Raw genomic sequence first — 23,630 nt, forward strand, 5'->3', positions numbered from 1 at the left:
CATGGTAGCATTTTCTGAAATGTTTCCAGTTCCACGCGCAGGGACAGTTAGACAGGCAGAACTACAGGGTCCTAATGCGTGGATGAGACGATGGTGTAGGGAGGAGAGGTTTAGATTTATTAGGAACTGGGAAACTTTTGGGAAAGGGGGAGCCTATACAGGAAGGATGGGCTCCACCTAAACCAAAATGGAACCAGATTGCTGGCACTTAAAATTAAAAAGGTTGTAGAGCAGTTTTTAAACTAAGGGCTGGGAGAAAGCCAACAGGGGTAGAGAAGCACAAGTGAAGCGTAAAAATGTAATTAGGAAGGCCAAAAAAGAATTTCAAGAACAGCTAGCCAAAGACTCAAAAAATAATAGCAAAAAAATTTGTAAGTACATCAGAAGCAGGAAGCCTGCTAAACAACCAGTGGGGCCACTGGATAATCGAAATGCTAAAGGAGCTCTCAAGGACAATAAGGCCATTGCAGAGAAATTAAATGAATTATTTGCATTGGTCTTCATGGCTGAGGATGTGAACGAGATTCCCAAACCTGAGCCATTCTTTTTAGGTGACAAATCTGAGGAACTGTCCCAGGTTGAGGTGTCACTAGAGGACCTTTTGGAACAAATTGATAAATTAAACAGTAATATGTCACTAGGACCAGATGGTATTCACCCAAGGGTTCTGAAGGAACTCAAATGTGAAATTGCAGAACTGCTAACTGTGGTTTGTAACCTATCATTTAAATCAGCCTCTGTACCAAATGACTGGAGGATAGCTAGTGTGACGCTAATTTTTAAAAAGGGCTCCAGAGGTAATCCCGACAATTACAGGCCAGTAAACCTGACTTCAGTACCAGGCAAACTGGTTGAAACTATAACAAAAAACAGAACTGTCAGACACATAGATGAACATAATTTGCTGGGGAAGAGTCAACATGTTTTTTGTAAAGGGAAATCGTGCCTCACCAATCTATTAGAGTTCTTTGAGGGGGTCAACAAGCATGTGGACAAGGGTGATCCAGTAGATATAGTATCAGAGGGGTAGCCATGTTAGTCTGGATCTGTAAAAGCAGCAAAGAGTCCTGTGGCACCTTATAGACTAACAGACGTATTGGAGCATGAGCTTTTGTGGGTGAATACCCACTTCGTCGGATGCATGACAGGATATAGTGGATATAGTGTACTTAGATTTTCAGAAAGCCTTTGACAAGGTCCTTCACCAAAGGCTCTTAAACAAAATAAGCTGTCATGGGATAATGGAAGGTCTTCTCATGAATTGGTAACTGGTTAAAAGATAGGAAACAAAGGGTAGAAACAAATGGTCCGTTTTCAGAATGGAGAAAGATAAATCATGTTCCCCAGAGCTGTGTACTGGGACCAGTACTATTCAACATATTCATAAATGATCTGGAAAAACAGGTAAACAGTGAGATGGCAAAATTTGCAGATGATACAAAACTACTCAAGATAGTTAAGTCCAAAGCAGACTGTGAAGAGCTACAAAGGGATCTCACAAAACTGGGTGACTGGGCAACAAAGTGACAGATGAAATTCAATGTTGATAAATGCAAAAATAATGCACATTGAAAACATAATCCCAACTATACATATAAAATTATGGGATCTAAATTAGCTGTTACCAGTCAAGAGAGAGATCTTGGTGTCACTGTGACTAGTTATCGGAAAACATCCACTCAATGTGCAGTGGCACTCAAAAAAGCTAACAGAACGTTGGAAATCAGTAAGAAAGGGATAGATAATAAGACAGAAAATGTCATATTGCCTCTATATAAATCCATGGTACGCCCACATCTTGAATACTGCGTGCAGATGTGGTCACCCCATCTCAAAAAAGATATATTGGAATTGGAAAGGGTTCAGAAAAGGGCAACAAAAATGATTAGGGGGTATGGAACAGCTTCCATATCAGGAGAGATTAATAAGATTGGGACTTTTCAGCATGGAAAAGAGACAACTAAGGTGGGATATGATAGAGGTCTATAAAATCATGATGGGTATAGAGAAAGTAAATAAGGAAGTATTAGTTATGCCTTCTCATAACACAACAAATAGGTGTCACCAAATGAAATTAATAGGCAACAGGTTTAAAACGAACAAAAGGAAGTATTTCTTCACACAATGCACAGTCAACCTGTGGAACTCTGCCAGAGAATGTTGTGAAGGCCAAGACTATAACAGGGTTCAAAAAGGAACTAGATAAATTCATGGAGGCTAGGTCCGTCAATCGCTAACAGCCAGGAATGGTGTCCCTAACCTCTGTTTGCCAGAAGCTGGGAATGAGCGACAGGGGGATGGATCACTTGATGATTACCTGCTATGATTTCACACACACACACACACACACACACACACACACACACACACACACTTACACTTTTATCCACAAGTGCATTGGACTCAAGCTTTCATCTCTACTTCAGAAAAATTCCAGTTAAGCACACCTCTTAATTTAATTTTTAAAAAGGGGTGGATCGACATTAGTTATTTTTTCTTTGTCTACATTATAGTCATGCCTACCAACATAATGCATAATGCGCTTTTTTTTAAAACCATCTCCCCCTCCCCCCCAAAAAACCCAAACACACCAACCAACCAACCTAGACACCTAAAAAGCAGCAGAAGTGCAAGTGGAGGAAGCACTAGTTAAATTATGGTTGGCTATACTGAGAACAGAAATAAAGAAAAAGGGGGGGAGGCTTATGAAGGCTTTAAGTAATACTAGTGCATACTATGCTATTTGATAATTCAGAATGTTTAAAAAAATGAATAATGTTATTAAAAGTTAAGAAAAAAGGAACTAGTTTTCTTTCCTTTGGGTGAAGTAATTGGTATTAAACCATGTGGAGAGCTGAAGGCAGAGGTCTTTAATTGAAAAATAAAAAGTTAATAGAAAACCAAAGTGAATTTTGTTCCTATGATAGTACTACACTGATAGCAGAATCCTTATTCAACCATGAAATATTTTTTTTAAATTAAACATTTTGTCTGTTCTAAAATACAAAACAGACTGCTAAAGTCTTAGCTGTCAACTATGTGGAGAATTATGTTTGAAGTTTTACGTACAATTTATTCAGACAATAACTGAATGCCTAATATCACATTCCAAAATAGCTGTCTAAACAATGTCAACCACCAAAAAAATATGTTTTGTTCAAATATAATTACCACCCTTGAATACTTTTTAAAAAAAAACTGTTCAGTTTATCTCTATGAGTGATTCTAGTATTCACTTACCAACAAATTTCTGGCATTTGAAACACTCTTCTAACCACTCCGGAGTTACTATGTGCTTGACAACTGAAATTGCTGTCAGGAACTTTACAGTACGGGTCACTTTGCTGGCAACTAGATGTGTGCATTTCTGTGCAGATTCTGCTACTTCACCCCCAAGAATGTAGAGTTTCTGAAAGTTAGAATCATAGAATTATAGAAATGTAGGGCTAGAAAGGATCTTCAGAAGTCATCTAGTCCAGTCCTCTCTGCTGAGGCAGGACCAAATAAACCTAGATCATCTAGATTACCTAATCTGTTCTTAAAAACCTCCAACGATGGGGATTACACAACCACCTTTGGAAAACTATTCCAGTGCTTAATTATCCTTATACTTGGAAAGCTTTTCCTACTATCTAACCTACATCTCCCTTGCTGCAGATTAAGCCCATTACTTCTTGTCCTATCTTCAGTGGGGATGCAGTACAATTGACCCCTTCATAACAACTCTTAATATATTTGAAGACTAGCTCCCTCCCCTCCACCAACCAAGTCTTCTTTTCTCAAGACTAAACATGCCAACTGTTTTTTAACTTTTGCTCACAGGTCAGATTTTCTACTCCTTTTATCATTTCTGTTGCTCGCCTCAATTTCAAACAAACTAGGAACTGAATACTCATTAAAAACTAAACTATCTCATCCACAGCATCATTATGAAAAACAACAATATTATGCAATACAAATGAGGTACCAATTAAATAAGAAACATAGGATATTGGTGGTTTTGTCTAAAATGCACATTAACAAGAGGTCCATCATAAACTCATTCCTGTAGCTATTAGAACTGGTTGGAAAACTGGATTTCCATCAAATGGGAAATTCCACATTTTAAAATGGAAATTTCTTGCAGAAGAAAATTTTTAAATAATGATTTAGAATCATCAAAATATTCCAATTCACTAATGTCCAAACATTTTGATAATGTTATGACAATAAAATATAAACAAAATACAGCTGAAATAAAACATTTCAATGTTATCAAAATGAAATGGCAAAGTCAAAATGAATCATTTTGGACTTTACTGAAAATTTCATCAACACAGACATGTTTTGCAGTAATGTTTATTTTGACAAAACTGTATTTTTGACAGAACATTGTTTGGCCTAAAATGTTTTGAGCAGGTCTAGTATCTATTAAATAAAAATATATATTTTTGAGACATGTATTGGGGGTTCCCCTGGGAGGGGAGACCCAGAGACAGTGGGATGCTGCTGGGGGCAGGACCCTGAAGTAGAGGGGTACTGGGGTCCAGGAGGGACACGGGGGCCAGCAGCGGGCGAGTCACCGGCCTGCAGAGGGTGCTCTGGGCTGGAAATTTACTCACCTTGCAGTAACTGAAGTTCTTCGAGATGTGTGTCCCTGTGGGTGCTCCACTCTAGGTGTTGGTGCGTCCTGGCGCCGTTGATTGGAGATTTTCGTTAGCAGTGCCTGGTCGGGACGCAGGCGCTCAGATGGCATCTCCCGCCTCGTTGGAATCTTCCTGAGCGCCTGCGTCCCGCATCCCCCTCAGTTCCTTCTCTACCGTGGAATGATTTTACTAGTACTCCAAAGTAGAGGGGAGAAGGGCGAGGAGTGGAGCACCCACAGGGACACACATCTCGAAAAACTTCAGTTACTGCAAGGTGAGTAACTTTCTCTTCTTTCTTCGAGTGCTGTCCCTGTGGGTGCTCCACTCTAGGTGAATGTGTAGCAGTACCCACTATGGTTGGTGGGACTTTGGAGATGTGGCAATGAGTACTGTAGATAGTACTGTATGGTCTACTATGGTGTCTGCCGTGGTGTCTTGCATGAGAGTATACTGTTTTGCAAACATGCGTTCAGATGACCATGTAGCCGCTTTGCAGATGTCAGGAATGGGAACATTGTGTAGGAAGGCAACAGATGTTGACATAGCTCGAGTGGAATGAGTTCTAATGTCTTCGGGCGGTTGAAGATTTTGCGTGCGGTAACAGTATCTGATGCAGTCAGCGATCCACTTGGACAGACGTTGTTTAGAGACAGCCATACCCTTTGATCTTTTGGTAATGGAAACAAAGAGTTGTGGAGACTTACAAAATGGTTTAGTCCTGTCAAAATAAAAAGCAATTGCTTGCCTGACGTCGAGAGTATGCAGGGTTGCCTCTTGCGGAGTCTTGTGAGGTTTGGGATAGAAAGTAGGTAAGTATATAGGTTGGTTGAGGTGGAAGGTAGATACCACCTTAGGAAGAAATTTAGGTTTGGTCTCAAAGTGACTTTGTCTTTGGAGAAGATTGTGTAGGGAGGGTAGGCCATCAGGGCGCTCATTTACCTACTCTCCTTGCCGATGTTATGGCAACTAAGAAAGTCACCTTCATGGACATATGGAGATGAGAGGAGGTAGCCAAGGGCTCGAATGGAGGTTTCATGAGAGCATGTAGAACGAGGTTAAGATTCCATGAAGCAGCCATTGGGTAAATTTCAGGGTAGAGGTTTTGCAGGCCCGTGAGCAATCGTTTTATGGTCGGGTGGGTAAAGAGTGAATAACCTTCTAAGAGGTTATGGAAGGTGGTAAGCGCCGCCAGGTGCACTTTCATGTAGCTGAGCGAAAGTCTGTCTTGTTTTAGTTTCAAGAGGTAGTCTAGAATGTTAGGGAGGGTCACCGTACTGGACACTAAGTGATTACATGAGCACCAGAGGGTGAAATGCTTCCACTTCTGCAGGTTGGTTTTACGAGTGGAGTCTTTCCTACTGTGCAGGAGGACATATCGGACTTGCTCGGAACAGGCTAATTCATGGGTTTGGAACCATGAAGGAACCACGCTGTGAGGTGGAGCTTTTGGAGCTGGGGGTGAAGAACCCATCCGTTGTTCTGGAAAAGGAGATCTGGCCTGTTGGGGAGAGCCCGTGGGTGACGGGAGGACATGCGGAGTAGGTAGGGATACCATGTCTGTCTCGGCCAAGCCGGGGTAATAAGTATGACCCGGGCCTTGTCGTCTACGATCTTCCAAAGAACCCTGTGTAGCAGAGGGATTGGTGGGAAGGCGTACAGGAGAGAGTTGTTCCACGGGATGAGGAACGCTTCTCCTAGGGATGCAGTTCCGAGTCCTGCTCTGGAGCAAAACCGGGAACATTTTCGATTCTGGGTTGCGGCAAAGAGGTCTATTGATGGGGTGCCCCAGAGGGAGAAGAGCTGTTGAAATATTGTGGGGTGCAGTTCCCATTTGTGTTCTGTCGACAAGTGTCTGCTGAGTGCGTCGGCAGTAGTGCTGTGGCAGCCTGGTAGGTAGGAAGCGGTGATCTGTATTTGATGTTGTATACACCAATTCCATAGGCTTCCATGCAAAGAGAACGTGATTGGGCTCCCCCTTGTCTGTTGATGTAGTACATACATGCTATGTTGTCTGTTAAGACCCGAATGGATTTGTTCCTTATGAGGGGAAGAAAGTGAAGACACGCTCGTCTCACTGCTCTGAGCTCTAGGAATTTATGTGTAGGTGCGTCTCTGACGCGGACCACCGGCCTTGTGCCCTGTGTCCCCCCTAGGTGCACTCCCCAACCGATTAGGGAAGCATCCGTGGTGAACATGAGCACTGGGAATCGTTGCTGGACGGAAACCCCAGTGCAGAGGTTCTCTGGTCTTGTCCACCAATGTAGGGAAGCTAGAACGTTGGGAGGAGGAGTTAACAGCATCCCTAAGGTGTGTCTGTTGGGTTTGAAATTGGAATTGAGCCTGCCGTACTGGACCACGAAGGTGGTGGCTGCCATGTGATCAAGGAGCTTTAGGCAGAGTCTTGCCTATGTCCTTGGACGAATAGAGAGCGTGCGTATGAGCTGTGTGATAGCGAGGAATCTGTGATATGGGAGCAAGGCTCTGCTCTGGATTGAGTTGAGATGAGCTCTGATGAACTCGATCTGTTGTGTAGGTGTCAGGGTGGATTTCTGGACGTTTATTTGGAGGCCTAGGCTGTGAAAGAGGGCGATAGTGAAACGGGTAGCTTGGAGCGTCTCGCCATACGAGTTGCCCTTGATGAGGCAATTGTCCAGGTACGGGAAAAGTGTGATCCCATGTTTGTGGAGGTGAGCCACGACCACAGCTAGAGTTTTGGAAAAAAGACTCTTGGCGCTGTGGAGAGGCCGAAAGGAAGAACTCTGTATTGAAAATGGTTGTGATCGATTGTGAAGCGTAGAAAGCGTCTGTGAGCTGGATGAATTGATATATGAAAATAGGCGTCTTGTAGGTCGAGGGCTGTACACCAGTCCCCTTGATCCAGTGCAGGAATTATTGTGCCCAGTGTGACCATTTTGAATTTTTGTATCCTCACGAATTTGTTCAGTCGGCGTAAGTCTAGTATAGGCCTCCATCCCCTGGTCTCTTTCTGGGTCAGGAAGTAATGGGAGTAGAAACCTTTCCCTTGATGTTGCATCGGCACAGGCTCCACTGCGCCTAGCTGTAGAAGATGAGCCCTTTCTGAGCAAAGTAGGTGCTCATGAGAGGGGTCCCTGAAGAGGGACGGAGAAGGGGGAAGGCTCGGAGGATAGGATATGAATGGGATAGTTCACTCCGGTTACTCTATCTTGAGGACCCAGCGGTCCTGTGTAATTTGCTGCCAGGCATGTTGGAAACTCTGGAGGCGGTGGCCAAATGGGCAAGTAGGCTGTGGAATCAAGGGGTGGTCGCACAGACCCTCGACCAACCTTTCAAAATTGTTGTTTATTCCCGGATGGATGGGTAGTGGTTGCTTGAGCTTGATTTTGTCTGCGCTTAGGAGGCCTAGTGCAATTCCTATTTATGTTGTATGGCTTGGGTTGAAGCTGATAATATTGTTGTGTACGTGGTCTAGGGTTGGTATCATTGTCCCCTGGGAAGAGATGGGTGAATGCCCAGGGTGCGCAGTGTCGCTCTAGAATCTTTCATTGTGTGAAGTAGTTCATCAGTTTTTTTGGAAAACGGTTTCTCTTTATCAAAGAGGAGGTCCTCCACTTTGTTCTGCGGATCTTTAGGGATGCCAGATGCAGAAAGCCATGAAGATCTGCACATAACCACAGCCGTTGCAGTCGTACAGGCTGCTGTGTCTGCCGTATCTAAAGAGGCTTGTAGGGCTGTTCTGGAAATCAATTGGCCCTCGCTCAGAATTGATTTAAAGTCCGCTCTCCTGTCCTCTGGAATGTAAGAGGTGAATTCAAAAAGTTTCTTGTAGTTATCAAAGTCGTAGCTGGCAAGGAGTGCAGAGTAGTTTGCAATCCTGAATTGTAGAGTGGAGGATGTGTAAACCTTGCGACCCAAGACATCAAGGTTTTTAAGGTCCTTGTCTTGCAGCGTGGGCCGATATTGTGGCTGTTTCATTCTTTGTGCGACTGCATCGATGACGAGAGAGTTTGGTTGTGGGTGAGAAAAACAGGAAGTCAGCGTCCTTAGCAGGAACATAGTATTTACGTTCGGCCTTTCTGCAGGTTGGTAATAAAGAAGCTGGAGTTTGCCAGAGAGCGTCAGGAGTGCCTCATTTATAGGGAGCGCGATCTCTGAGGGCGCAGAGGGTTGAAGGATTCTGAGGAGTTTATGTTGTGTCTCCTGAACCTCTTCTAGGGGGATGTCCTGACTGAGTGCCACCCTCTTGAAAAGTTCTTGAAATTGTTTATAGTCGTCCACATTCTGTGGGGGCGGGGGAGAGAGGGCTCTGTCTGGAACAGATGGAGAGTTAGGGTTCGGTGAGTCCGGATATGGTTCATAACTCACGTTTCTCAGGAGGGGGTTCAAGTACTCTAGAAGCTGACAGAGCTGGAGATCGAGGCACAGAAGCAGGTAGTGGTTTCCTGGAAGAGGTCTGATTATGAGAGGTAGGAGGATGTGGCAAAGGGTACCACTGAGGCCAAGGCATAGGGTAGGAAAACCCAGGTGCCGCCCATGGAGGGGAAACTGAGGCTGGTGGCTGCGGACCGTAGGCAGAGGTGGAAAAGGCTCCGGTGGGGGAGGAGAGGGAGGTACGGAGAACTCTGCTTGCTGTTGTAGATCAGGTTCACTCTCAGTGAAGGTAGCCAGTTCAGGTGGTGAGAGTGGCTGTTCGAAGAGTAAGCCCTGTGTATCTAGGAGTGGAGAGTTAGGCTCAGGTGGCACTGAGAGGTCACTTTGAGTGAAGAAGTGTTGTTCCTGCTCCCTGGGCTGTGCTGAGCCTGGACTGTGCTCTAGCATGTTGCCGTGGGTCAGTTGGAGGTGCCCTGCAGGGGGTCCGCTGCTAGTGCGGGGGCAGGAGGAAGGCTCGGTGCCATCGTTCTTCCTGGCACCGGAGCAGAGCACGTGGTTGGCACTGTGGCTATTTTTAGCCCTGAGGTGTGTGGTGCCGACGGCACCGGGGCAGAGCGCGCAGCCGGCTTCATGGTTATTTTTAGCGCTGAGGCGCTCGGTGCCGCGGAATCCTTCTGTGTCTGGGAGCTTGAATTTCTGCCTCTACAGTCTGTGGGAGCTGTAGCTGAGGTGTGAGCCGGGGCTGAGGCACCTGCCTTTGGCGCTGTCAGCACAGAGGGTAGGGATCTCTCAGGAGACCCCTTACCCTTGTTAAAGTCTCTCCTATGAGACTGCTCTGCTTCATGCCTCTGCTGCAGAGAGGGTGAAGCAACGCTCCCCATCAGTTCGGATCTGGCTGGGGAGGATGTGGGAGCGGGAAAGCGGCTGCAGGGATTTTTCCATAAGAAGCATTTTAAGCCGCAGGTCCCTGTTGTGCTGAGCCCTTTACTTGAGGCTCATACAGTGGAGGCACTTTGCGGTGATGTGGGCTTCCCCGAGACACTTCACACAGGAAACATACCTTTTGAATCCTGAAGCCCCTGGCATTGTGAATTAGAAATAGCAGGGGACAGTGTCTCAGCGAAAGACAAGTCTGAAGTGATTTTTTTTTTAAACTAAGTCACTATGTAACTACACTAAATGAAGGGAAACAACTGGGATGTAACTAATAACTATTTCTATATTCTTTGTTACTTTGTTCCTACAGAGACCAGGGAAGAGAAGCAGCACTGCCCCAAGTCCCGTCTTCAGCCGGGGACGGTTGTGAAGGAACTGAGGGGGGTGCGGGATGCAGGCGCTCAGGAAGATTCCAACAAGGCAGGAGATACCATCTGAGCGCCTGCGTCCCGACCAGGCACTGCTACCGAAAATCTCCGATCAATGGCGCCAGGATGCACCGACACCTAGAGTGGAGCACCCACAGGGACAGCACTCGAAGAAGAAGAAGAGCTAATTCCTGAGACGACCAGAAGGAGGCGCTGCACCAGTGAGTCACTGCCCCGCCACACTGTCATAAGCCAGTTGTTAAGTTACAGGAAGATGGAAAACCAATTTCCTCTCATCCAAGCTGCCACCACTGAAAAGACTTTTGCAAAGACCTGGGGTTCCACAGGTAGCCCAAACTGGGCTCTGAATTGGTAATTGTCTTCACCAAAGAGGAACCTTCTGTGGGATGGGTAAATGTCTATATGAAAGACTGTCCATGTGAAAATTAAAATTCAGCATGGTCACACTGGCATCAATAATTCCCTCAAGGGAAGAGGGCAAACTATTTAACAAACAGTTTGTCCTTTTACAGAGGGGTAATTATTGATGCCAGTGTGACCATGCGGAATTTTAATTTTTGGATGAATAATATATTTAGTTGGCATAGGTCAAAAATCAGACTCCATCTCCCGTTCATTTTGGGGACTAACAAGTATGGGGAGCAGAATCCTTTCCTTTGATGCTGAGATGGAACTCTTTCTATGGCTCTCCAGTGGAGAAGGGAATTCACTTCTTATGCACAATTTCCCCATGTGACTAGTCCCAGCAAAGAAGCCAGGAAGGACGTTTGGGGATAGGGACTGACAGAAACTTGATCAGACAGCCATAGTGAATAATTTCCAGCACCCATTTATCTGTTGTGAAAGCCCTCCATTTGTGGGCAAATTGGGTATGGTGGCCTCCAAAAAGCTGAAGGGTAGGATGATGTGGCATCAATAAAGGGATACAGGTCTCAACAGTCCCATCAAAAGAAATTCTTTTGGTGAGAGTAAGGTGTGGCAGTCGATGTTGCAGGGGTTGTGTACCTTGGCCTGTGTACTGTCTGTTGTTTGTGTGGTGGATCCTGGGAGCACTGGTGATAAAATGATTGAGGAGATGGTCTTAAACTCTGTACCACTGCTTATGATGTTTCCTCTTAGGTTTACGGATAGAGATAACCAGACAACAAACTCAAGTCCTTGAGAGAGTGGAGAGATTCATCAGTCTTTTCACTGAACAGGTTGACTGTATTGAAGGGGAGATCTTGAATGGTACTCTGCTCCTCCCCAGGGAAACCTGAGGATTCTAAAAGGAATCTCTCCTCAGGACAATGGCCACAGCCTGCAGCATCTACTGCAACCTGGAGAGAAGTTTGGGGCACTAATTTTCCTTCATCAACTGAACTCTATTGTCCTGAGGGAGCTTGTCCTTAAAATCCAACAAACGCTGCATAATTAGTGGCGTTGTATTTAGGAGCAAGGGCCTCATAATTTGAAATTCTAAATTGGAGAGAGGCAAACACCTTTTCTCCTAGAAGGACTAGTCACTTGGCAGTCCAGTCCGAGGGTGTAGTTTTGGGGTGCTGCAGCCTGGATTTTTCAGTGGCAGCTTGTACCACCACAGAGTTGGATGATGAGTGAGAGAACAGAAACTCTGACCCTTTAAATGGAACAAAGTAGTGCTTCTCAGCACTCTTTGGGGTGGGAGTGCAAGAAGCAGAAGTGTGCCACACTATTCTAGCTGGATACATGATAGCCTTGGTGATAGGGAGGGCTGCTCAACTGGGACCCAAAGGTTGCAAGATATCCAGCAACCTATGTTGGGACTCCTGAACCTCTTCAAGCTATATCTGGAGCTTGGACACCACCCTTTGTAGGAGCTACTGATATTGCCTCTAGTCATCAGGCAGAGATGGTGAAGATGGGATAGCTGCCTCATCTGGGAAAGACAATGAAATTGCTCCCAAAACCATCAGAACTGTTGGATCCAGTTCAGCTCAGTCTTCTACATATTCCGATGGGGCCAGCTGGTGTTGGCCAGGAGATGGCAAGTAATGTTCATGTACTGATCCTGGGTAATGCCCGTATGAAGGCTAAACCAGCTGAGGAGAACCCCATGGCACTGGGTACCACCTGTTTTGATTGCAGGATGGAACCCTGCTCTCTCTAGGCCCGTTTCTGCATGATAGGGTAGGGGCTCTTCTGAAACATCTAATCATCCAATGAAAATGCTGGATCCTGAACTTCTGGCAGAACCAGTGATACGGTACCCAGATTCAAGGGTGGGAGAGGAGAGAGATCCCATGACCTCAGAATAGCTTCCTCTTCTGCATCAATTATGTCTGTGAATAAAGGTGAACCTCAGAGTAGTGGGGAGTGAGGATAGGGGAGAGCAAAAATGTCCTCCAGAGAGACATAGGTCTCAGACCATCTTGGGGTATGGGGAGAATCAACTGGTGGGCCTGTTGGATCCAGTGTTTCCCTGGTCACATTGGAAGTTGGATCCCTCCAGGGCTGTGACGTTACTGGCAGAGTATGATTTGGATGTTAAAGGGAGTGGTGATGAATGTCTTTCTGTCAGCGTATCAGAACCAGTACTGGAACAAATGGATCCATTCTTCTTAGTGCCACTTTCTCCTGCTGAGGAGATTTACTTTGGCCTTAATCTTTAGGTGCAGGGGCAAGAACTCTCCCAACTTTGAAGGGGTTGGGGGGTGTCTTTTTTCCTTTGGGGCAGCATTGGAAGAATGTTGTCTCTGTGCTTGTGACAATGCCCCATACTCTCATGAGAAGCCTTCACCTTAGGCTTAGAAGTCTCAGTCTCAAGCACTGAGCTTATGTTTGGAGGGACTCTGCCTGTTGATTGAAGCTGATGTCTAGGGGGTTGTCCTTAGCCTGACTGAGATCTCATGGCCTTTTCTAAATCTTGACTCTCATGAGTTCTGGGAGAGAAGGAGCAGCAAATGTTGCACTTAGCTAAGATGTGAGCCTCACCTAGGCACTAAAAGCAGTGCTGGTGTTTGTCACTCACTGAAAAGGAGCGGGGGGCGGGAAACAATTCTGTAACCCTGGGCATAATCCTAGCCTCCCATGGAGGATTTCCCCAGGATGGGGGAAAACAACTAACTAATTACACTAGTACTTAACACTAAAAGAGTAAAGAAGTAAAACTATTTACAATATTTATACACAGACTGAAGCAGTCAAAGGAAGAAGATGTGGACACAGAAGATTCTGACTCAGGCCATGCAGTGGTACGAAGGAACTGGAGAGGCTCCAGTCCACACTGCCCCTCATATCCTTGGTTCAGAGCACAAGAACAATTGTGCATGTGCAGATCAATGGACACTGCTACTAAAAAGTCTCTGGGCTCAAGCACATGTGTACCCATATGTGGAATACACCTCACTAGGCTAAAAGTTATAAGGGAGGTCCTCCTCTCTGAGAGAGATGGGGCTTAGGACACACCCCTCTGCTTGGCATCTCCTATTGGCTGGCTTAGACAGGGAGCCATTTAATGTGCTTGCTTTTGTGACTCCCATTCTAAGGAGCCTCTCTCTCCCCATGCATTGTATAAGGAGCCTGAGCATCCAATTCAGGCTTTGAGAATCCCAGGGATTTTCTAGGCATGGTTAGGCATCTTGAGGCTGAACATCGCCACACCTAAGTTCATTTCTGAATCTAGCTCCAAGTATGTAGCAAGGTTTAAAGAGGGACTGGACTTTTATATGGGTAACAAGAATATCCAGAGTTTTAACAGTTAATAAGTTTTGGAAGGGATATAAAGCCTCATGCTTTAAAATTTAAAACAATGTCTGTGAAGAAGCAGGATTAAACATTCATGGGAGACAGACAACACAGAGTAGGCAGATATGGGGTAATCTCGCACCTTCCTGTGAAGCATCTGCTGCTGCACAGAGTCAAGAGACAAGATTCTGCACTAGATGGACCTTGGGTCTGATTCAATATGGTAATTCATATGTTCCTCGCCTGAACTTGGTCATTTGGTTTGCTATTGGAGGTACTGAAGGTATCCCGCCCCTCTTTGAAAATGAACAGTAGGAAAGAAAAAATAAGACCTGAGTAAAATGAAGTACCTGAGTAATGCTAACTTGGATATAACTAACAAATAAAACTCAATTTACCAAAAACTATGTTCTCTACTATTTAAAAACCATTCCCTACAATTTTCTCTCTTTATATCTATTAGGCCTGTTCTGATAAAGTCTTGTAGACACAAATTAAACTTGATGTGTTAGGGAAAATAATCTGAAGTTGCTAAATGTTCCAAAATATTGTGCATAAGTGACAAATATGAAAGTCACCTTGATATACTGCTGGACTTGTGTAGGCTCAAATCCTGTGAAGAGCACCATTGGGGTCAATTCTGGTGAGAGCTTTTTTGTAGGTGGTGGTATGTCCTCAATTCTACAAAATAGAAAAATACAGGACATCATGATGACTGGGACCAATGTCTTTATTTTAAAACCACTGAAGCACAATCTTGCAAAACTTTTACTCATGGGACTACTCACACAAGTAAAGTTTGCAGGCTTTATGGCTTTTTGATAAAAGGGTTGCCAACCTGAGAACAAGATGTGTTTAAGTTGGTACAAGGAACAGACTGAGCACAGTCCTGACCCAGTGGAGCTCAGACTATCTCCAAAAAGGCTTCCTAAGCTGCAGTGCTTTTCCAGAAACATATCAGATACCCTGGCCACTTTTCTTATTTACATTTTCACCATTATAAAGGATTGTAGACTTTACAGAGTGAATGGCAGAATGATTCCTTAGAGAAAATCACCAATGTCAAACTAATCATCCAGCATGATTTTAATCTTAGAGTTAAGCATTTATATTAACAGGCAATGTATTGTTTGTGCCATGAATGCTAACCCTTTAGAAGTCTCTGCTCAATTGCTGGACTCAGTTTTGGAGACAAGGTGAAGAAAACTCTCACAAGATGATGTAGTCTCTGATTCATGAAAGGCTCATGAGTTCACTTTTTAGTTTATTTAAAAAGAGCCCTTTGCAATTATTATGTTTTTATGTGAATATGTTGTTTCCATTTCACTTTCTTTTGTCCATTCTCTCTTCCCCTCCCAACCTTTTCTATGTACCATTGGCTTTTTAAATCCTTTTTTCAGTTTTGCTTTCTATTTTTTATTTCCATGTTTTCCTCTCCACTTCTCATCCCATTTCCTCTCATTGTCTCTGCTTTCTTCCCTCTACCCCTAGTTCTCTGCCTCTCTAATTTCTCCCCCACAATTTCTCCACATCCTCTCTCTATTCTCTCCTCCCCTCTCTCTTTCTAGTTCACTAGCTGGGTGTGCTCTTTTTTCCATCTCCTCCAGTGCATAGTTGGCAACTAGGGCTGTCAAGTGATTTAAAAAAATAATCTCAATTAATCCTGCTATTAAAAATATTAATTGTGATTAATTGCACTGTTAAATGATAATAGAATACCATGTATTTAAATATTTTTGGATGTCTTCTACATTTTCAAATATATTGATTTCAATTACAACACAGAATACAAAGTGTACAGTGCTCACTTTATTTTTTATTACAAATACTTGCACTGTAAAAAAACAAAAGAAATAGTATTTTTCAATTCACCTAATACAAGTACTGTAGTGCAATCTCTTTATTGTGCCACAGGATTCTTTGCTGCTTTTACAGATCCAGACTAACACGGCTACCCCTCTGATAAATTACACTACAGTACTTGTATGAGGTGAATTGAAAAATACTATTTCTTTTGTTTATCATTTTTACAGTGCAAATATTTGTAATAAAAATAATATGAAGTGAGCACTATACACTTTGTATTCTGTGTTGTAATTGGAATTGATATATTTGAAAATGTAGAAAAACATCCAAAAATATTTAATAAATTTCAATTGGTATTCTATTGTTTAACAGTGCAATTACTCGCAATTAATTTTTTTATTGCAATTTTTTTTTTAAGTTAATCGTGTGAGTTAACTGCAATTAATCGACAGCCCTATTGGCAACATGTAGCCATTTCTGCCAGATACAACCATCTTAGTAAGTAAGGGATTTGATGGTTCCAGGCTGACAGCTAATGGACAGTTTTGTGGACATTCTCTTAAGTTTTTTTAATAACAAAGGAAACAGAAGTCCTGTGCAAAAGGAAGTTAATGAGCTTTTGTCACTGGCAGCCAGTTATTCTTACCTTGCCCGTTTAGAAGAAGGCTGAAGACTTGATTCATTTTGCTTTGGTTTCAGGGGCAATCTCACACCCTGCAATTAGACCACCATACATTTGTGTCTGAAGTACGCACAAACTTTCGGATTAGCCATCCTAGTTTTTCTGTTTCACAATAAAACATTTAACTACTATATTTTAAAGCAGCGGTTCTCAACTAGGGCTCCGGGGACCCCTGGGAGGCCACGAGCAGGTTTCAAGGGGTCTGCCAAGCAGGGCCGTCGTTAGACTTGCTGGGGCCTAGGGCAGAAAGCCAAATCTGTGCAGTGCGGTGCTGAAGCCTGGGGCCCCGAGCCCTGCCACTGGGGCTGAAGCTGAAGCTTGAGCAAATCAGCTTTGCGGGGCCCCCTGTGGCATGGGGCCTCAGGCAATTGCCCTGCTTGTGACCTCCTAGCCCCAGCCCTGGCTTTTATATGCAGAAAAACAGTTGTGGCACAGGCAGGCCGTTGAGTTTTTATAGCATGTTGGGGGGGCATCAGAAAGAAAAAGGTTGAGAACACTTATTTTAAAATATATGAAGACAACTAAATCTACACACAGATGAAAAATATGTACTAGCACAGGCTACATTTCAACTGGCAACTAGAAATTGAGGCTGCATATCCTATTGCTGCCTACTTAGTCAAGCAGTCCCTCCATAAATATTGTGGTAAGTACCAAATAGTGCAGGCACACAAGAACATATTCCTAAGTGTCTAAAATTCATTTAAAAAACTGGAAGATGGCATCAGGCTTAAGGCCAGGTGTCAGGCATACTTTAGTACTGGTTTTGTCAACTGCTGAGTGCTTGAAAAAATGGAATTATTTAAAATATTTTGACAGCTAAAAAAAAGTTGAAATGAATTAGAAAGTTATTCAGCTCTTGCTTACTAAAGAGTATGGTAATAAGACTAAGATAACAAATAATCCAGAACAGAAAAGATAAGGCAAGTATTGTGTGTGCAATGTGAAATTTTATCTAAATGCCATCTGCTGTACAACTGAGCTGTATATTCATTGGTGCAAACTGGAATTAACCGTAAAAGCAAGTCAAACATTGTGAAATTGTTAAAAGAATGACCCTGACATGGCTAGAGAAATCCTAGTCTAAAAATTTTCAAGATCATAAAATAGGTTAATGTTATTATACATTGACAAAAACAAGGAAATTCAGAGTGGAAGTTGTCACTTCAACCTTAATTTTTGTATTTACATTAGTCTATATAAAATAAAATAAAAAGAACTTTTACATATCCTAGAGTATGGATTGCAATATCAAGAAAACGTGAGGAAAATGTGGAACAGTCACTCTAAATCTCCTTGCTTTTGTCAGTTTACACTACAGTCTTACTACATTTTTTATCAATATAACTTTGTAAAACATAATATTCTTAAATAAGATTACAAATGCCTTTCACCTGGTACCAAGTCCATGGTTTTGGGACTTGATATTGTGTACGCATAACAGTACTTGAAACCATATGAATGGAACAATTCTGCCTTAATTTTGCACAGTATAAATATTATGCATTAAGGCCAAGATTTTCAAAAGTAACTAATGATTTTGGTTGTCCAACCTGAAAAGTCTAAAAAGGGGCCTCAGTTTCAGAAAGTGCTGAATAATGATCCTCTGAAAACCAGAACTCTTTAAGAGGTTTCAAGTGGGCACCCAAAATTGCTTGGATTTTGCAAAAATGATTTATTTTCTTTTTCTACTCACCTGAAGCATGAAAATAAATTAACATGGAGAACATCATCAAATACAGCAAGGAGGCTTTTTTTAAAATACACGTTCGTGCGCATCCTGATTTTCACCTACTCTCTCATACATGGATACAACAAAGCCCTAGCAATAACTATTAGAAAACACAACTGGAAGAATAAATCAACATACCATTAGAAGCTCTGATGATACCTTTAATGGCACTCTCCAAGCATCTACAAGAGGTGAAGAAAAAACATATAGAACCGTGTGAGTAATTTGTTACAAAAAAAAGATGACACAGTCCAACATGACTGAGTATAATTATAATGTTATCCAATAGGCTAATCTCTGTGGGATACAGGATATTGTGAATGGAAATTCCCACTTACCCAGGAGATTTAGAACTAGATGCTGAGTAGGAGAAAGCGGGTCCTGAAGATTGAACACTGTATATCGGCTATGCTGAATCTGCCGTAATGCTTCAAAATTTCCAAGCAATATATCGCAAATCCACTGTGCGTTTACACATGGTATCCTCCATTCTTTGGCTTTCTCATACTTTAACCCAGTAGGCCTTATTGTGTGGGGGAGGAGGGGGGAAAGAAAATATACACATTAATAAAAAGGTACTTCCTTCAGTAAGTTCTAGAATACCAACATTCTCTTCTCAGCCTGCCCTATGGATTTTTTTTTATTGGTAGTTGCAGCCAAATAAGTGCTTTTCCTAAGAGATATTTTTGCTATAGACGTGAATGGTTGGTGAGCTAGAATATCTGCCCAGAACAGAAGATCTAAAATGGCACTAGTTGAAGACCTTTTAACCAATCAGTATTAATCATTTACTTATAAATGTCCTAATAACTGCATCCTCTCTTAAAGAGAAATAACTTTACACTTAATGGCTCAAAAGTTAGCTTTCTAAACTCAGAAGTAAAAAATTGTAAATTACTGGAATATAACAGACTTAGTAATATAATTAATAAAACTGGGCATCCATACTGCAGTTGTCTAGCTCACTCCAGGAAAACAATAAATTAAAACATAAGTGCCTTTATCATGAAATACCTATAAATGAATAACATAGCAAGAAAGTCACTAACGTAATCAAGAATCATTTTGTAGCTAGACTGGAAATAGGTTACTGAAGATGTGAATGCTGTTGAGATAAACCACTTACTCTTTACAGATGAGAACTGTGTTGCTGCGACACAGATAGCCAGTGTATTTGGCCCCTGCTAGGTAAGCCATTAGTTTGAGATCATCTCTGTCACTATCAACAAATCCTGTCACTGAGATAATCTAGAGTAGAAAAGAACAAGAGTTACAATAAATAAATAAATAAATAATAAAAGAACTAGACAGTATTTACACCCAGGTTGTAAATAAATAAGAGATTATTCTTCTCTAGCCTGGTGAACTTGTCAATGTGTCTCAATGAAATGGAGGTTACTTATTGTAACTGGAAGTTCTCTGAGATGCATGGTCCCTATCTGTATTCCACACATGGGTACACATGCACACCATGCACCTGAGTCTGGAGATTTTAACAAGCAGTATCCGTTGGACTGCACCGGTAGAGTAGGTCTCCTTGTTCTCCTGAGTGAGGGTATAAGAGGCAGTGAGGGTGGATGCCACCCACCTGGTTCCTCCTCTTACCACAAATCTAACCAGATCCAAAGCACAGGGGATGGAGGATGGATAGTGGAATACAGATAGGGACCACACATCTCAAAGAACTTCCAGGTACAGTAAGTAACTTCCATTTCTTTGAGTGCTGGTCCCTATGTATATTCCACACATAAGTGAGTGGCAAGCAGTGCTCAGGCTGGAAGGGGGTGTGAGGATGCCAGAAACAAAGATGCTTTCAATATGGCAGATCCCACTGCTACATCTGCAACAGAGGCCTGGACTTGTGCATGGTGTCTAGGAAACATGTGTTTCCTAGACATATCAAATTTACAAGCACAAAGAAGAATTAAAGACAGAGTGTAAATTAATTAATGTCAAGCAGAAATTAAGAAACCAGAAAGCAAAGAAATAAAACCCCTCTAACCACCCCCAAATCAACCAACATGTGTACAGTTTGAGTGTGTGGAAGATCCAAGTTACAAAATGAGGAAACTACCAGGCCTCTTGAAATCAGGCCATTAATTCTGAGAGCTGGCAACTAAGCAATCTAAGGTTATGTCTACATTATGTTTTAAAACCCCTGGTACCGAGTCGCAGAGCCCACGTCTACAGACTTGGGCTTCTGCTATGATGCTAAAAACAGCAATGTAGACATTGCAGCTCAGGCTATGAAGCCCACCCTGGGCCTGAACATCTACACAGCTGCATTTAGTCATGTAGCACAAGACCAACTCTGTCAACCTGAGCGCTGAGACTTGCTGCCATAGGTTTTAAAATGCAGTGTCAACATACCAATAGTGAGAAATGACAGCTATCCAAGACTACCAAAGAATGCTACTGCTGAACTAAGAAAGGATTGCCAGGATTCCTAGAAAACATACCTCATTTCAACTGTGGTGTTTGTTTGGGCTACAGCAAACCTGAATTTCTGTACCTGTATAATTATTAAAATTGCTATTTATGCATATTATAATACATGGGCCAAATTCTCAGATACCTATAGCCCTTTTCTGCAGCTCTAGCAGTAAAAAGGAGACTCAGAGGACTGGAAACAGACTCCTGAGAATGCCCATGCATAGGGCACCTCTTCAGCAGGTATAAGAGCTCTACATCAGCATTTCTCCCACCCCCACATGCCACGGCTGTGGCACTAAACTGTTCTCTCCTTCCTAGGGCCCTGAAGCTAGACTAATTTACACCAGGAGCACAGCAGGACTCTAGCTGCATCACAATATGGAGATCACAAAAGGTAACTTCAAGCTAATTTTGCTCCCCAATATACTCCCGGCTCAAGTGCAGGACCACAGTAACTGAGACCTGGGACCAATGAGATGAGTTTCTATACTGCAATGAACTGCACAGTGCTGACTGACTGCTTGATGTATTGCTGTCTGACTTCTACGAAGTCCTCATGAAGTTTTCTTCATTGAGAAGGCACTCAAGATTAAAGTTATATTTTAACATCCAAATTAATAGCTTGCTTTTTGCCTTTACAAAGCCTGCTTCAGGCATCAATGCAAACATTAAATTCTGCTCATTGAAAAAATTTCCAGCTTTCATTGTCCAGTTAGGTATTTTAGGATGATGCTTTCTCCTATCTCCTATTCTATATGTCCCTCCTGATTTGAATTCAAAATCTTCTCATAAAAGTTACAGGAACTGAAACTACTGGCTTTGGCCCCAATCATGCAAACATTACTCACTGACTTCATACACAAATGTTTGCAGGATCAGGCCCTGTATGGGGAAAGTTCAATGTCTTGTAGCGGGTTTTGCCATTAGTGTTAATGAAAGTGGTGCAACTAAGATGCCATCCACTGCACTCAAAAAAAAATATGATTTCTCAACCTGAAGTATCAAAATTCAATCTCTTGAGTTTGTGAATGGTTAGTTATCAGTCTAAGAACAGGTTTCATTATTCTTTTTGGTCCTGCAAATTGGGATTTCTCAATACTGAGCATTAAAAACAAAAACATACAAACTGCCACAGTTGCAAGAACATCAGCATCTATGAAGTTAGAGAAAAATGATCACAGTCTAGTGGTTAAAGAACAGGGGACCTAGACTCTAATCTTGATTCTTGCTGTCCAATCTTGGACAATTTGCTTAATCTTTGTGCCTTAATTTCTTCATGTGTAAGAGGGAGAACTATTAAAGGGTATTGTAAGGCTTAAAACTCATTAATGCATAAAACACTATGAGATCAATGGATGGTACACACCATAGAAGTGGAAAGTTCTAACTACCACTTGCAAGAACAAGAGAAAATCCTTTATTTACATGTATCTGAAGCCAAGCCCACCACTGGGAAAAGTCAATTAGGTATTTTCTGGATATGCACTGGATACTGACATGCAGTCCCAATACAACAAATATTCAATACTCGGTGCAATTACGCTTTTAAAGAAAATGCTAGTTGTTTTAACATTGGGTTTTCTTACATGCTGAGAGCATGGTTTTCCTCCTGGTGGGAATGCCACTGGAAAATGAAGGGCTCGATGTGGTGGTATCATTTTCTTCTTCTTCAAGATGGAGTTCAGCCAGTGTGCTGTGATGCACCTCTTCCTTTCTCTCACAGCCTACCAACACATGTATATACAGTTAGAAGTTGTTACTCTAGCTTTAACTTATATTAAAAACAGCATGCTAGGACACCCACACTTAACCCATTAAAAAGACATGTTTTGCTCTTTTGAACTCTCACAGGATACAATTCTTTCCCACAGCCCTTTAGGTGCCCTCTTTCACACTACATCTCCTTCAGACATACTATGAACACTAGACCTGGGTGTTCCGGAAGATACATTTTATTTCTCTTTTAATATTAAACATGTATTAGTATGGAGGAGCTGGTCAAAGGAAACTGTTACTTATTGTAACAACAGCTCTGAGATGTGATGCAGATGTGTATTCTACTTAGATGTGTACACGCCCAGAGCACCAGAGCCAGATACTTTTGCCTAGCAGTACTAATTGGAGGGGGCGGCACTTGCACCTCATGGGTGTAACCCCTCCCCTGGCTCCACTAGGCAGCACCTCTGCGACACTCCTCAGTTCCTTCCCACCAAAAATCATGCATATAGACTCCGATGCAGAGGGGATGTGTGAAGGGTGTGTTGTGAAATACGCATCTGCATCACATCTCGAAGAACCACAGTTACGATAAGTAACTGTTTCTTCTTTGAGTAGAGTCAGATGTGTATTCCACTTAGGTGACTCACAAGCAGTACCTGCAGAAGGTGCAGCCTGGTGGCTACTTAAACAAGGACTGCAAGACTGCTCTAACAAAGTTTGCATTTGCTCTGGATGCTGCAGTAATGGCATAATGGTTGGTAAATGTATGCACAGAAGACCAAGTGGCAAACTTGCAAACATCCAATACTGAAACGTTGCTTAAAAACACCATTGACATAGCCTGTGCCCTCGTAGAGTGAGCTTGCACCCTTTGAGAGGGCACAGCTCGTGCTATTTCATATGCAGTTTTCATGCAGGAAGTTATCCACCTGGACACTGCCTGCGAAAAGACTGCTTGTCCCTTCATCCAGTCTGCATATGACTGGAACTGAAAAGGCCAAGTATGAAAGGGTTTAGTCCTCTCCAGGTAAAAGGAGAGACAGCACCTAACATCCATCAAATGAAGAGGCTGGTCCTCCAAGATTGAATGCAGCTTGGGACAGAAGACAAGTAGATACACTGGTTCAAGTGAAACTGAGACACCACTTGTGGTGTGAACACAAGGTCACTTTGTCTTTAAAGAACCGCATGTAAAGAAGCTCTGCCATCAAAGCCTGAAACTCACACACTCTCCTCGTGGATGTTATAGCCAC

At 42.8% G+C, this 23,630-nt stretch overlaps 1 protein-coding gene across 1 annotated transcript in view; it reads right to left on the reverse strand.

The window, feature by feature from the left end:
- PAXIP1 (PAX interacting protein 1) overlaps positions 1-23,630 on the reverse strand; it is a 91,146-nt gene that overhangs the window by 12,201 nt on the left and 55,315 nt on the right. Inside the window, exons 10-16 of the mRNA XM_039525041.1 lie at positions 22,245-22,382; positions 19,352-19,473; positions 18,564-18,748; positions 18,364-18,407; positions 16,458-16,525; positions 14,584-14,686; positions 3,241-3,409 (exon numbers count right to left, since the gene is read on the reverse strand). Of these exons, the coding sequence (XP_039380975.1) occupies positions 3,241-3,409; positions 14,584-14,686; positions 16,458-16,525; positions 18,364-18,407; positions 18,564-18,748; positions 19,352-19,473; positions 22,245-22,382 (829 nt within the window). The remainder of the gene's footprint in view (positions 1-3,240; positions 3,410-14,583; positions 14,687-16,457; positions 16,526-18,363; positions 18,408-18,563; positions 18,749-19,351; positions 19,474-22,244; positions 22,383-23,630) is intronic.

Source organism: Mauremys reevesii, linkage group 2 (genome assembly GCF_016161935.1).
Source record: "Mauremys reevesii isolate NIE-2019 linkage group 2, ASM1616193v1, whole genome shotgun sequence".
NCBI lineage: Eukaryota > Metazoa > Chordata > Testudines > Geoemydidae > Mauremys > Mauremys reevesii.